At 50.0% G+C, this 12864-nt stretch overlaps 2 protein-coding genes across 8 annotated transcripts in view; one reads left to right on the top strand and one right to left on the bottom strand.

The window, feature by feature from the left end:
• Positions 1-8842, top strand: part of USP42 (ubiquitin specific peptidase 42) — a 32748-nt gene extending 23906 nt beyond the window's left edge. The window contains exons 14-18 of the mRNA XM_081035270.1: positions 82-176; positions 1966-3459; positions 4481-4782; positions 6727-6770; positions 7804-8842. Of these exons, the coding sequence (XP_080891396.1) occupies positions 82-176; positions 1966-3459; positions 4481-4782; positions 6727-6734 (1899 nt within the window). The 3' untranslated portion in view covers positions 6735-6770; positions 7804-8842. The remainder of the gene's footprint in view (positions 1-81; positions 177-1965; positions 3460-4480; positions 4783-6726; positions 6771-7803) is intronic.
• A 182-nt stretch (positions 8843-9024) lies between these two features.
• The window catches only part of CYTH3 (cytohesin 3), a 65256-nt gene continuing 61416 nt past the window's right edge, over positions 9025-12864 (bottom strand). The window contains exons 12-15 of one of the 7 annotated variants that reach the window (XR_013992366.1): positions 12666-12820; positions 10845-11969; positions 9942-10208; positions 9025-9843 (exon numbers count right to left, since the gene is read on the bottom strand). Coding sequence is in view for 2 of the 7 variants with exons in the window: in XM_081035283.1 (XP_080891409.1) it covers positions 12144-12312; positions 12666-12820 (324 nt within the window). In the remaining 5 variants the exon portion in view is untranslated. Of the gene's footprint in view, positions 11970-12010; positions 12313-12665; positions 12821-12864 lie in introns of those variants that run through there. The other 6 variants (XR_013992368.1, XR_013992367.1, XR_013992369.1 and 3 more) reach the window with 6 other exon arrangements.

Consider the following 12864-nt stretch of genomic DNA (forward strand, 5'->3'; position numbering starts at 1 on the left):
GGCTTTGTCGCCTCTCATCTGGGTTTCGGGAGGCACGGAGTGGCCACTAGGGTTGAAATATCTTCATTTTTTTCCTTGTAGTTGATGCCCGCTCCTTTGCCACCTCTCCCAGAAGACAAAATGTTAGAGACCTTCAAACTTGGTAACAAAGTGAAAGGCTCCACAGATGAAACAAGGTAAAATAACAACTTAGGAAATGAAACTCCTTGATAGGAAATCACAGTCGTGCCTGAGGGTGTGTCACTATTTTAAGTCTGTGGAAGTCTTAGAATGAACCTTTTGAGTCCTGGAATGATGTGAATCAGCTATAGAATTTGTTAATTTGCCTTTGAGAAAAGGAAAGGAAAAATCTACGAGGGGCTGACAGTCCATGAAAACTGAATGTCCTCAAGCTAACGTTTCCTTCTCCTGTATAATCTCATCTCTCAGGTTAGGGTGTCATCAGCATACTTCTGAATCTGACACCTCGTGCTGTCTCACTTAATCCTTTTAGTGACAAATATATGAAGCCGTATCAAGGTTATAGGGTAGGAGTCCTGGACTATCAAGTAGCAAATGTTTTGTTATGGCCCCTCTAGAATTCTGAAATTAAATATATAGATAAGACAGTCTACCTCCATATTTCATTTTTAAAAAATCAGTCTATTGACCTAAATGTAATGTAACGGGAATACAAGGAAAGGAGTTCACCGCGCAGTGGTATTTCAGTGTGCTAACAGGTGAGATTGTACCATTGTGAGAGGCCACGAGGCCACCAGGTGCGCACAGGTGTGCTGAGAATGTGGCCTCTGTCGGGAACTTGGGACCACGCACACATCCACCAGCAGGCATGTTCTGGCCTCATGGTGGACAACTTTGGGTGAAGTTCTGATCATCTCTACAAGTGCACAGTAGTTGTGTTCCTAGAAATGCTGGTGGCCATGAAAACGACATCATCACCGGGGTTTCACCCACCTGAACGTCGGCACTTGGGGTATAGGACACTTACTCATTATATGGGACTGCCCACGAGTGCTAGTGGTGCACCCCCATCATTGTGACAACCCAGAAATGCACCCCACGTTTCAGAATGGCCCCGGCAGGTGGTGTGCCCTTACCTGGAAGCACTGTTAGGAAGGCTTAACTATTAAAAGGGAATGGAGTCCATTGTGTAGGCCCAGACGATGCCTTCCCACTCAGTTACCTGAGAGATGGAAGGGTTTGAACATGCTGTCACTCGCATGATGACTTTTCGTTTCTGTCCTAGTGTAGGTTCATTTGTCCTCAAACAATGTGTGTGAGAATTAGTACAAGTAGGTATATAAACAAAACCACGCCTGTGTGATAACCCTGTGTGTTGTATGCTGCCTTCAGAGTCTCATGCCACATTCCAGATAACGTGCATGTTAGTTCATGGGTGTTCTCTCCCCCAGATATTTCCCCACTAAAAAGTAGGGGCCACTGTTTCCTGGCAGCTTTCATTCACGTCAAGAAAACATTGAAAGCTCTATAGCAGTCAAGGGCAGACTTCATTTACTACGGAACGCTTTTCTAAACTTCAGTGATTCCTCACGCGTTATAAGTAATTCCAGGAGCCATTGGCTGTTTGGAGGTAGAAAAGTAGGGCCCTCCACTCATCATTTGACTTGTTTGAGGGTTTAGACTTACTTATTAAGAAGAATTAGAAGTATATCTGAAAATGGAGCCTAGAACCGCAGAATTGTTATTGCTGAAAAATGGGGTAGGAGATGAGCTTGACATAGAATTTTGTACTTTTATTTAACGGGAGAAAGAGAAAATTGGAAGTTTCCAAAAATGACAGGCCCACTATTGGGTTTCAACCAGATACATCAAAGGCATAAAACAATGAATGAATGTTTTGAAGTATTTGTCTCTGTGAACACAAGACAAAAACCCGTAAAGCAGTCAAGTGGACGATTAACTTGTTTGTTTGTTTGTTTGTTTGTTTGGTTGGTTGGGCCACAGTGCACGTGGAACAGAGGAAAGCCCTGCAGAGGACGAGAAGGCAAGACTGGAGCCTGGCAGCCCCACTCCTGGTTCCCCAGAGAAAACAGAGACAGTCCCGAGTCTTAGCAGCAAATTGAAGAAGGCTTTGCCGCCTTCGGACCACTGCATGAAATCTACCAAAGAAGAAGTCTCTGAAAACGTTTCGGCAGAACCTGACGAGGCTTTGCTGGCTATCAACCATCTTGGTGACGCCAACCAGATTACCATCGGGGACGATCAACTGTCTACACCATGTGACCCTGGGAATTTTACAAGTGATCAGAGCAGAGCACCCCAAGAAATGAAAGGGACGTTAATAGAGAGTCCCCAGGACTTGGCAGCAGTGGAGGCCACGGGGAGGTTGAGTCTGAGTCCCTCGTCATGTTCTGCGGGTGACGGTGAGCAGGGTCCCTCCGGTCACAGCAGCCGAGACAAGTGCACGGCCTCGGAGGACCCGCCTATCAGCACGGGGACCTCTGCGGATGAGCCACGTTGTCCTCAGTCGGCCACGGCCGCAGAAAGTCATTCAGTGGGGGGGCCCGAACAGAGTCCTGGTGCGCGATGTGAAGACAGTAAGGCTGGCCTGCAAGCCCAGGATCGCTCTCCGGTCACGGAAAAGATCAGTAGCCTCAGGAAAGTCGACCGAGGCCATTACCGCAACCGGAGAGAGCGCTCGTCCAGCGGGGAACGCGTGAGGGACAGCAGGAGCAGGACAGAGGACCACTGTCACCGGCGGCGGCACTCCTACACGCGTGAGCGCGAGCGGGTCCCGCACGACCGCTACCGGCCGGAGCATTGCAACGGGGCCCAGTACCAGCCCTGCCACAGCGAGAGGCTTAGCCCCAGCCAGCACCGCGCCCCTGCCAGGTACAGCCACCACCACGCCCGACACCGCGGCGGGTCCCACCAGGACTGGAGCCGCTACCACCACTCAGACAGCGAGCGCTCCTGGGGCCGGGAGAAGTGCTACCCAGGAAAACTGAGGTGGGACCAGTCCAGGCACTTCCACGACAGGTACGCGCCATACACGGCCAGGGAGGTGCGGGACTGGAAGCCTTTCCACGGGGACCGGGGCTATGACAAGGCAGCCCAGTACGGCGGCTGGCCGTTCAAGGACTGCTATAAAAGCAGACGGGGCGCTGAGCTGCTTGCTAAGGAGAAAGAGCGGCACCATTTCGGCAGCCCCCGAGCAGGCCCCCCGCATGCTCTGCCTCCCTACTCTGACAAGTACTCCCACGAGAAGATTGCACTAGTAGCTGAAGACACTTGCCATCTCGCTGATCGGTTTCATGATCACGAAAATGTCACGTCACGAAAGCGGAGGTACGATAGTGCAGAACATGACAGTTTCATAGAAAAGAAAGCCTGGAGAAGCTTACAAAGGGACCCTATTGAAGAGCCTAAGGTGAAGAAGCACAAAAAATCAAAGAAGAAAAAGAAATCCAAAGACAAACACCGAGAGCGAGACTCCAGGTGAGGCTGTGGGCTGGGGTGGGAGGCGCTCACCAGCTCCTCAGCTTCCTTTTCTCGGAACCCAGCTCGGTACCAAGTGGAGGGCTGGGTCATGTTTATTGGTTTAATTTGTATTTCTCATCTCGGGGAAGTTGGAGATTTCACTATTTTCCAGAATTCTAAAATCTAGCTCTGCTCTTAAGCTGTAGTTCATTTCAACAGCATCCTAATAAAAAGCCTGCAGACCTCATTTTTCAAAATGATGCTGCCGTTTGCCATTATGATTCCTGCCTCACAGCCCCAGAGTGTGCGGTGCCCTGTGAAAGTAAACGTGGGGGCGTTGATGTTAATGGTCAGATACACTCATGTTGTCCTGTCTGTCAGTGTTTCCTTCAAACTCGATGACTACAGGTGAGCAGAAAATGGGAGGCCTGACTGCCTGCCCTGAGTGGGGACCTGAGACGTGTCATTTGTTGCCTTCATCTTTCTCTGTTTTTCTGTCTCCATTTCTCAATTTGAAATCTAGTTAGGAAATTCATTTTTGTAGTTTTAAAAAACTAAATTAGTCAGCGATTGTCTTGAAAATGACCTAACCGCAATTTAAGATGGATAGCACCAGTAGAATTCCTGTACATTTTATATATACTCTATACATTTGTCATCTCTGAGAATCACAACCTTGGGGAAAGATTACCAAAAGTCATTGGTAAATAGTGGTTTCTCAAGGGAAAGGAAAACACCTCCCATTGCCCGAGTCACCTTGTGGCAAAAGTTTTTTCCTCAGCCACTAGTTTTAGGAAAAATTCACAAAATCCTTTCTCTGGTATTTTGGCCAAACACCTTAGCAAAGCTAAAGGCAGTGGTGGGATGGGGTTCAAACTGAATTTATGACCCTGGACTTTAAAAATTATTACAGTGAAAATAAACTGCCTTTTGAATTAGCTAAGAAGTCACGTGTTTGCACCATGAGCGGCCAAGCACGGTCTGTGTGAGGAGGTGGCTTTGGTTCTGGTGGTTTGAGTTCTGGCTTGTTCTTCCGCAGGCACCAGCAGGACTCAGATCTTTCTGTCGCGTACTCGGATGCCGACCTCCACAGACACAAAAAAAAGAAAAAGAAAAAGAAGAGGCACTCAAGGAAATCCGAGGACTTTGGGAAAGACTCAGAACCACACTTAGCGAAGGTCACCAGCTCCGAGACTGTTGACCATTTCCGGACAAACGATGGCGGTTTTCCCCTCACTGATGGCCTGCCTCTGGAAGGTTTTGGACCTTTCCGTGAAAAAACAAAACATTTAAGGATGGAAAGCAGGGACGACAGGTGTCATCTGTCTGAGTGTGGCCAGGGTAAGAGGAGCTACTTGGAATTCAGAATATATTCTAGAAACTGGTCTTTTTGGGAAAGGTGAACACACAGGAAGAAAACCTCAAAGGTCACAAAAGGATGTGTTGGGGCAGGAGGCCCTCTGGCCCCAGCGGCCTCATGTGTGGTACGCGTGCGCTGTGTGACCCCTTAGCCATTACGAGCAGCCTAAGTGACAGGACACTGGGCCTGATGAGGCCTCTGGGACTTAGGGCTCTTGGTACTGAGTATGTGCCTTGTGAAGGACCAGAACTTCTGCTTTTAAATCGTTTTTGATAGAAACGTTTTTGCTGTATATTCTTTCTCTCTGGCATCCTTCAAGCTCTGGCAGTCTGAGTATCACTGAAGAGTCAGAGTTTGGCAGCTTGGGTCATTAGGGACGGCAGTTGCTGGGCTCTGACGGAGCGATGCCTTGGACAGGCTGTTGTGAGGCTTTGGCTCCTGACGAGCTGGCTCACTCGGGGCTGCTGTGCTCAGCTGTCTTCCTCGGCAGTGGCGTAGCCCTTTCTGCTCTGATTGCACGTAAAGCAGTTCCCTGCCGTGGTCTGATTCGCTTCAGGGTCTCCCACCCTCGAGGACAGTGCTGAACTGGGTGTAGTAGGAGCAGCTGCACAGGAGCAGGGCTTGGCACACCGGCTGTGAACCGAGCCACCCGCCTGTCTCCCTGCGGCCTGCCCGTTAAGAATGGCTAGAACATTTTCAAGTGGTTGGAAAAGTCCAGAGGGGAAAATCTCATTTCACATGAAAATTATATGCAATTGAAATTTCAGGGTCTAGATTTGTAGTGGAGCACAGCCCAGCTTTCATGGTCCTTTATGGAAAACGTCATTTGGTTGGCCAGTGGCCTTTGATTCTCAACTGTGTCCTGGACTCGGTGGAGCTGCTGTGGGTTGGGGCCAGGCCCAGGCCCTCCCGTGGCCCAGTCAGCGTGGGATTATTGAACAGTGTGCGTGACGTGCTGTGGGAACTCTGGCGGCATGTGGCAGCAAGAGATTGAGCTCAAGTGGTATTTGCTCTGTATTTTTTAAAGAAATTAGTATATGGTTTCAGATTGGTTTCTCGGGAACATGTCTGTGACTGGGGGACGGGCCTGGTGACAACCGAGTCCCTCCTCCCCGCTGCTTGTGCTTGGGATGAAGTAGCGAGCAGGGCTGTGCGTACTGCGTGGAGGCCCAGGGGCTTCTCCACTGTTGCCAGCATGTTCCCTTCTGGCTCCAGGTCTCCCGTAAGGAGCGCAGCCACAGGCTGCCCATGACGGGGGTGGCGGCCTGCGCACAGCCATGGCTGTAGAGGGAAAGCAGGTTGAGTCCAAACCTCAGGAGCTGGCATTTGGTAGCTCTGATATGTGTCTCCGAGGCTGCAGTCAGGCTTGTGTTGCGTGGTGGCCCCGTGTTCCTAGCCACGCTCCAGGTGAACCCAAAGACTGGTGTGTGGCCGGTGCTGCCACGGAGCAGACTGAGGAGCCTGGGCTCCTGTCCCCTCCTGTCTTCCCCAAGAAGGGCCAGTCACTGACCTTCCATGCCACGCATCCCTGTCAGCTGGCCGAGGACGGACCCCTTTGTGTGCCATGTGTCCTCTGTCCTAGTACCTCAACCATTACTTGCGCTCTTTGGGACTCATGTTCTCTGGCTCTGTCAAACCCTCCCTTCCTTCGGCCTACGATCTGTTCTCTCCTGCTGATAAAGGCTGGTCAGTTTGGTGGGTGGAGTGCACTGTTCCCACAGGCGTGGCTGTCACTGCATCTTTCCACTGGCATCAGCGAGCCGTGGTCGTCACATGATTTCAGTAAAACGCCCACAGAGGATTGATTTCGGGCGAAAACGTACAACTACTGAGAGCTGGTTCTGAGAGTAATCAGGGCACATACAGCGCAGGCCCTGAACAGTTAGTGCCACCATCATTAAACTGTCTCAACCTTTGCTTTCCAGGTGATTGAAAACTTGGCCTCAGAACAAAGAATTCACTAGTTACGGTAAGCTGCTCGCATATCCGTTATCTCCTAATGGTTTGTAGAGGCACGCTGGGGACATGCATGACGAGTTTGGGGCCCTGGGGACTGGGGGCAGCTGCGGGAGGCTCCCCAGCAAGGGCTGCAGACCCTTCTGACCTCCAGGCCACGCACTGGTGCATGGACTCCCTCCTCAGTCCTGGCTAGGGGACACCGGTGTCTCCAAACTCAGGGACTCCGTTCCCTGTCTTCCCCTCGTGGTAAGAGAACGAGGGCGTTTAAAGCATCAGCATCCAGTTGCTTGGTAAAGATTTGAAGAGATTGAGGCTCCAGTTCCCTCAGCCCGACCTACTACCAGCCTGAGAGGAGCCCCAGTGTCTCCATTTCTTCATACACCCGCACCCCCCAGGCCCTCGCTGTGCTTCGGGAACACTGGGGCTGGGGCACCCAGGAATCAGAGGTGTGCAACCGGCCACCCCATCTCAGACGAGAAGGTTTGGGTGTGTGGCGGCAGACCAGACCCTTGAGGGTGCCAAATAACTACTGAACTGTTTCTGGTGGCCCTAGTGTGGCCATGTTGTAGGCCCTGCCTTAACTGAGGTCAAGGAATTTTGTCTAAATGTGTAACTTCTAGTCAGCAAGGGGGATTTAAAATGAATTTCAAAGTAAATTGTCTACAGAAGATTAATTTGCAGTTAATTAACATGCTTTATCAGTTTGTTCGCAAGGGAAAGACCTAAGCCTAATTAAGGAATTAAATTCTTCCCTGGTGAAAGGGAATTTAAAGACTGAGATGGATTAGTGGCAGTTGGGGTTCGGTGGGTGCGGTCCACGCCCAGCAGATGGCGCCTCTTTGCTGAGCTGCCCGCCACCTCGGGCTCCCTCAGCACCTCTGTCTGGAACCTGGGTTCCTTCACTGCATTCAGAAAGGCGGGCAGTGTTTGAAGAGCTTCCCCGCAGACCTGGGGATTCTGCTACAAGGGAGCCCTTGAGTAAGTTATTGGTGCTAGGAAAAGGGGAGGCCCTTTGTTCCAACTTCCTGCCTCTTGTCTTTCAGATTCAACATGTCCAACAGAAGCCATCCCCAACCCAGCTTAAATTATAAATATAGGAAATAACTTTGTTCAAATCTGCGTGGTGCTTCCTTAGTAAATACTGTACAGATTTTACCATGGAGAACTTTTTTTTAGTTTTTACCTTTTCTTAATTACTCTTATTCCAAATGGATGAACACTTTCTACAACTGCTGACCATTGTAAAATACCGTGTATATAAATCACCTTGAAAATAACGCCCTGGACTAGAACATCTCAAATGCTGCTTAATCAGACTCAGGTTGATCACTAGTATTCCATGTAACGCTCCTCCAAGGTAGACATCCGGGGCAAGACCGACCGGGAAACCATGGAATTTTAAAAGTACAAACAACTGACAGTATGTATATTTAATTTAAAGACTTATTTAAAGATTCACAAGCTCTCAACTAGACTTTTGAGAGCAATCTGTTTTCTGTAATGTCTGATACTAGAAACTAATTTGCTTCATATTTTAGTTGTATTCAAGATTTGAAGGTGTATTTTATAGACAAGTTCTGTTTTTGAACTTTGTGGAACTATTCCAATCAATTTACCAGTTATGATGAGTATTTACATTATGAATGTATAATCCAAACATTATTTGTAAAGCCTACAGTATGTTTTTTTATTACATTAACACTTTTTTTATACAGTGTCTCTTGTCTTGACTATGATATTGGAGTCTGAGTTGTCAGCTTGGTCCCTTAAAGTTTCTAGTTACAGACAAAATCATACTGTGATTTTATTTTTAATATGGATATGCTATCAAACTGTGATACACTTATAATTCTTCACTGGTCCTGCATCAGGAGATGGAGTGGGGAAAACTGTATTTAATACAGTTTGTATCTGAATAATCTGTATGCTTTATACAGTTTGTGTTGTTCAGAGATGTCTAAAGTTTGATCTTTGTTTTTTTAAAGATTAAAAAAAGCACTTGCCCCACTGTAAATATACAGCATGTAAAATTTATATAGTATATAAATGGCAGCAAATTAAACACTTTGCGTCTTATTTTTTACTGCTGTTTGCCCCATTTGCTTACAGACATTTCTCATTGACTTTTTGTTGGCTTCACTTTGCCTTCTTCCTTAAACCCTTCAAAAAGCTCCGCTGCTGGGCGGGGCCTGGAGATGCAGACCTAGGACAGGTGAGGGAGATGGGGGGGGAGTGGGTGGTGAAAGAACTAAGTCTCACGAGGTGGTTTGAACAGTGCATTTACTTTTTATTTAGTGAACACAATATTTGCAATTTGACAGCCATACACCTTCCAATTGTACTAACTATTCACTTTACAACAAAATATCGAAACAGGTATTTCTTCATGCAAGTTGTGGGAGTATATACATTGAATAAACACTCCAGAAATCAATATGTATGTACATTATTTACATATTAACTATATTTACTGTAAATAGAAATGTTTTCTAAGAAAAAATAAGAGAAACCACAACGTGTTTTCTGGTCTACACCAGACCTGACTTGTCAGCAAAGCATATCTATGTAGATATATGCATTTTAACTTTAAAAATATGCATTGCTTTATGTGAAGCATTAAATGCTGCTTTGCCTATAAATAGAAGCTATTTGGACCCAGTTTGGTACCACATGAAACTGCTCAAAAGTTTCCTGAAGATGCTCTCTTGTCTGGGTTCAGGGTCGTCCAACTAGCCTCACCTGCTAAGCAAAGCCAGTGGGGCTGTGGAGGCCACCTTGTCCCATCCAGGGCCCCTCACCGCCTCCTGCCCTTGGTCTTGGGAGGAAAGCATGTCTTTGGCCAGAGTTGGGATGGTCATTCAGCCCTGAGCACAGACATGGGGGCAGGGAGGAAGATGAAGGCGGTCACCCTGAGGTTCAGGCAAAGCCCCGCCCAGCCCGGCCTGAGGGCGTAGTGGGGTGCCGGCGAAATGCCAGGACGTGAATACTGCCACAGGACACGTAACACTGATGGCAAGGTAGGAGTTTCTAAGCACCACGGCCTCCTGCATTGCTCCTGGGGAAATGGCCACCGAGGGAAGCTCCTTCACAGACGGACAAAGAACCATTTCTCAGCAGGTGTTTCCTTACGCTCACTTCTCCCAAACCCAAGAGACAAAGCCCTGTATCCGCAGGGTCCTACCTGGGTCAAAGGACAGAACATCCACACGTGAAACACTGATGGAGCCGGCACCGCGGGCAGTCCTGGGTGTGGGGCCAGCCCGAGGGGCCGCGCTCCCGGGGCGTCTTCAGCAGTGTTTGGTCAGGTGGGCCTGGCAGGGCTGTTTTCCGGAAGATGGAGGCCAGAGTTGCATATGTATCAGTCAGGCATTTCAACAATGCTGACTTGCCTTCCTCAAACACTGAAGTGTCGGATTTGAGGTATCAGGACCGTAACAGAGCCTAAGAGCTTGGGGAATAAACCAAAACAGTCAGTTTGATGTGTGTCGGAGAGTCACGGGTTCAGACCCCTTTGCAGTCTGGTGACTTAAAGCTACGTCAAGGTCAGCTGCACTGAGGCTAAGGTCCCACAGCCATCAGGTCTCAGCATCAAGGCAACTCACAGGAACAGTTAATTCTGCTGCTTGAGGCTCCCGTTAAGTGCACACAGCCTGAGGTTTTCTTTCTGGAACTTGGTTTTACACAGGAGGAGTGACTTCTAACGGGGGCAAATTCAGGATGTGCTACGCGGATGGGGGCGGGAGCCACGTGGGCACGCTGGTCCTGGCGATGGACATGAAGCTCCCAACAAAGAGCGGCGTCTGTCCCCAGCCCTGTCCTGAGGAACCAGGGGCGTCCTGTCACAGCCCACAGCCTCCACCCTGCCCACTCGTGCGCCCTCCAGCAGCGAGGACCTGCGGCTGCTGTTGGGTCACCGGCAGCCAGATGGCCGGTAGCTCCCGTCACCCAGCAGTGCAGGTTCGGGCTGTGAGCTAGTCACAGAATGTCTCAGTGCCACCGCCTCCCCACAGCTTGCTCTTTCCCTCTTCGTAACGGGAGAGTAAACCTCTGAAAACATGGGATAAGATGATTTCTAGTGACTTACATGCCAACTCATGATATGAAGAAATCTGGTGCCATTCTCAGTGGGTCAGGGATACTGGCACGCATTCTGCCGAAAGGTTTAAATAGTGAAGACGGTGGTGAAAAGCGGGTCCGAACCATGTGCTCAGTTGAACCGGATGGAATTGCTTCTTGTGGGGTCACGACGGTCGAATATTAGCGGGTCCATGTGGTTCGGCATATGGACTATCTGCCGGGGTTCAGCACGTACTGGATAAACGCCCCAAACCCATAATTTAAATTTTAAGGATTTGCCTTTTTAGAAAGTATCTGTGGGAGCAGCCGTCTGAGTTCAGACGTCCTAGGGGACCCGGACACCCGGCCACCTCCCTGTACGACGGATGAGGGCATCACGGAGCAGCAACACTAGGAACAGAGCTCGCAGGCGGATCCCTGCTCCACGGCCGCCCGTGGCCGCTGCAGACGTGTGTGTGATTCCAGTGCACAGTATAGACGTGTGTCCAGGAGTTTAATTTGTAGCTGCCATTCTAAAAATACTACTGTTAGAAAGTATCTTCCATTATAATTTCAGAATATAAAAAGGCATATAAAAGCTATAATCCTACATATCTGAGGAAAAAAAATCTGAATAAAAAAGTGGTAGCTTTTCCTTTCCTGTTTTGATATAAAACAGCGGCTTCTAGAACAATGAACACCCCATGAGTGAGCACGTGTGGCATGACGGGAACGCACGAGGTTCCCGGGGACAGACCTCGAGTGCCGAGCCTGCGGCACAGGCTGTCGCAGCTGAACTCCCAGGCGCACCTGCTGCACAGAACTGCAGGGAGGCCGTGTGGACGTCTGTGCTGCGGGCCAGGAAGGTCGGCAGGAGGGGGACACAACGCACAAAGGCTGGGCAGAAGCCAGCAGGGCCCTCGAGGCCTCCCTAGAGCGGTCACAAGCTCTGCACAAGCACTGTCTCCTGATGCCTTCCGGGAAAGGCCGTCGGGGTCCAGGGTGTCACAGGGAGGCCTCTTGGTCACTTTCTGCTGTGGGGTTTTGGTTTTCACTTTTACTGTCCAGGCCAGGAAACGTCTATTTTTTATTGGCAATCCTCCTTTTCCTTGTGGCCAGCATGTCATAGAAAGGATCCCTACTGATGCTCGCTCTGGGGAAGAAGAGGAAACACCTCGGTTAGGTGGGACGGTGCTACAACCAAAGAACGGCCTGGGCCTCTGGGCCGGCAGAGGCAGGCGCCCTCCCGAGTGGAGATGGAGCCATGGCCTGCACACAGGGCAGGCGCGCACGCGCGCTGCAGCTGCCCCATCCGGAGGAAACGGACCTAGAGCCTGAGGCTCTGAGCCGGGGGTACTGTGGCCCCTGACATTTGTGCCTCCTTTTTGTAAAGCGTGACTTCCGCTTTAGCTGGCGAGGCCTCTGCTCCGGGGACGGCTGTCTGAAATAAATGCCCACCAGCCACACGACCAGACACACAGCGTGGCCGTATCCCACTGTGGCTCTGGCTTTGAGAGTTCAGTCGGTTTTGATAGCTGACCATTTGGGCAACTTGTTTCCTCTTCCTGCACTTGAAACTACCGCTCTTGTAAGAGTTTCACATCTACCAATAAAGAGTGAGCCCCAAAACCCGAGGCCTCCACCCTCCACCCCAGTAAATGCAGCCCCCAGACCCAGGTGTGCTCTCGCTCTCCCCACCGCCCCCGAGCTCACGGTGTATTTGCAGGTCTTTTAAGTAATAAACCTGCATCTTTTCAATTTCTCCTGCCAGTTACTGCTGCAGGGGTCGTGCAGGAGTAAGGAGAAGCACAAGGGCATTACAGCCGCCCCTGGCCCCGGCCCGGCGCACCTGATGGACTTCATCCACTCATCCTTCTCCTCGGGGCTGGGCGCCGAGATCCGATACACCACGTGGTTCCCCTCCACCACCCGGCCGTCCGCCTCCGTCTTACAGGCTTTGATGACCTGCCCTTTGTGGCTCGGGTTATAAAGCTCGAAACAGTTCTGGGGGGGACAGAGAGAGGCGATCACGGAGGGCCAGGGGAGGT

Source organism: Rhinolophus hipposideros (genome assembly GCF_964194185.1).
Source record: "Rhinolophus hipposideros genome assembly, chromosome: 23".
In the NCBI taxonomy this organism is placed as follows: domain Eukaryota; kingdom Metazoa; phylum Chordata; class Mammalia; order Chiroptera; family Rhinolophidae; genus Rhinolophus; species Rhinolophus hipposideros.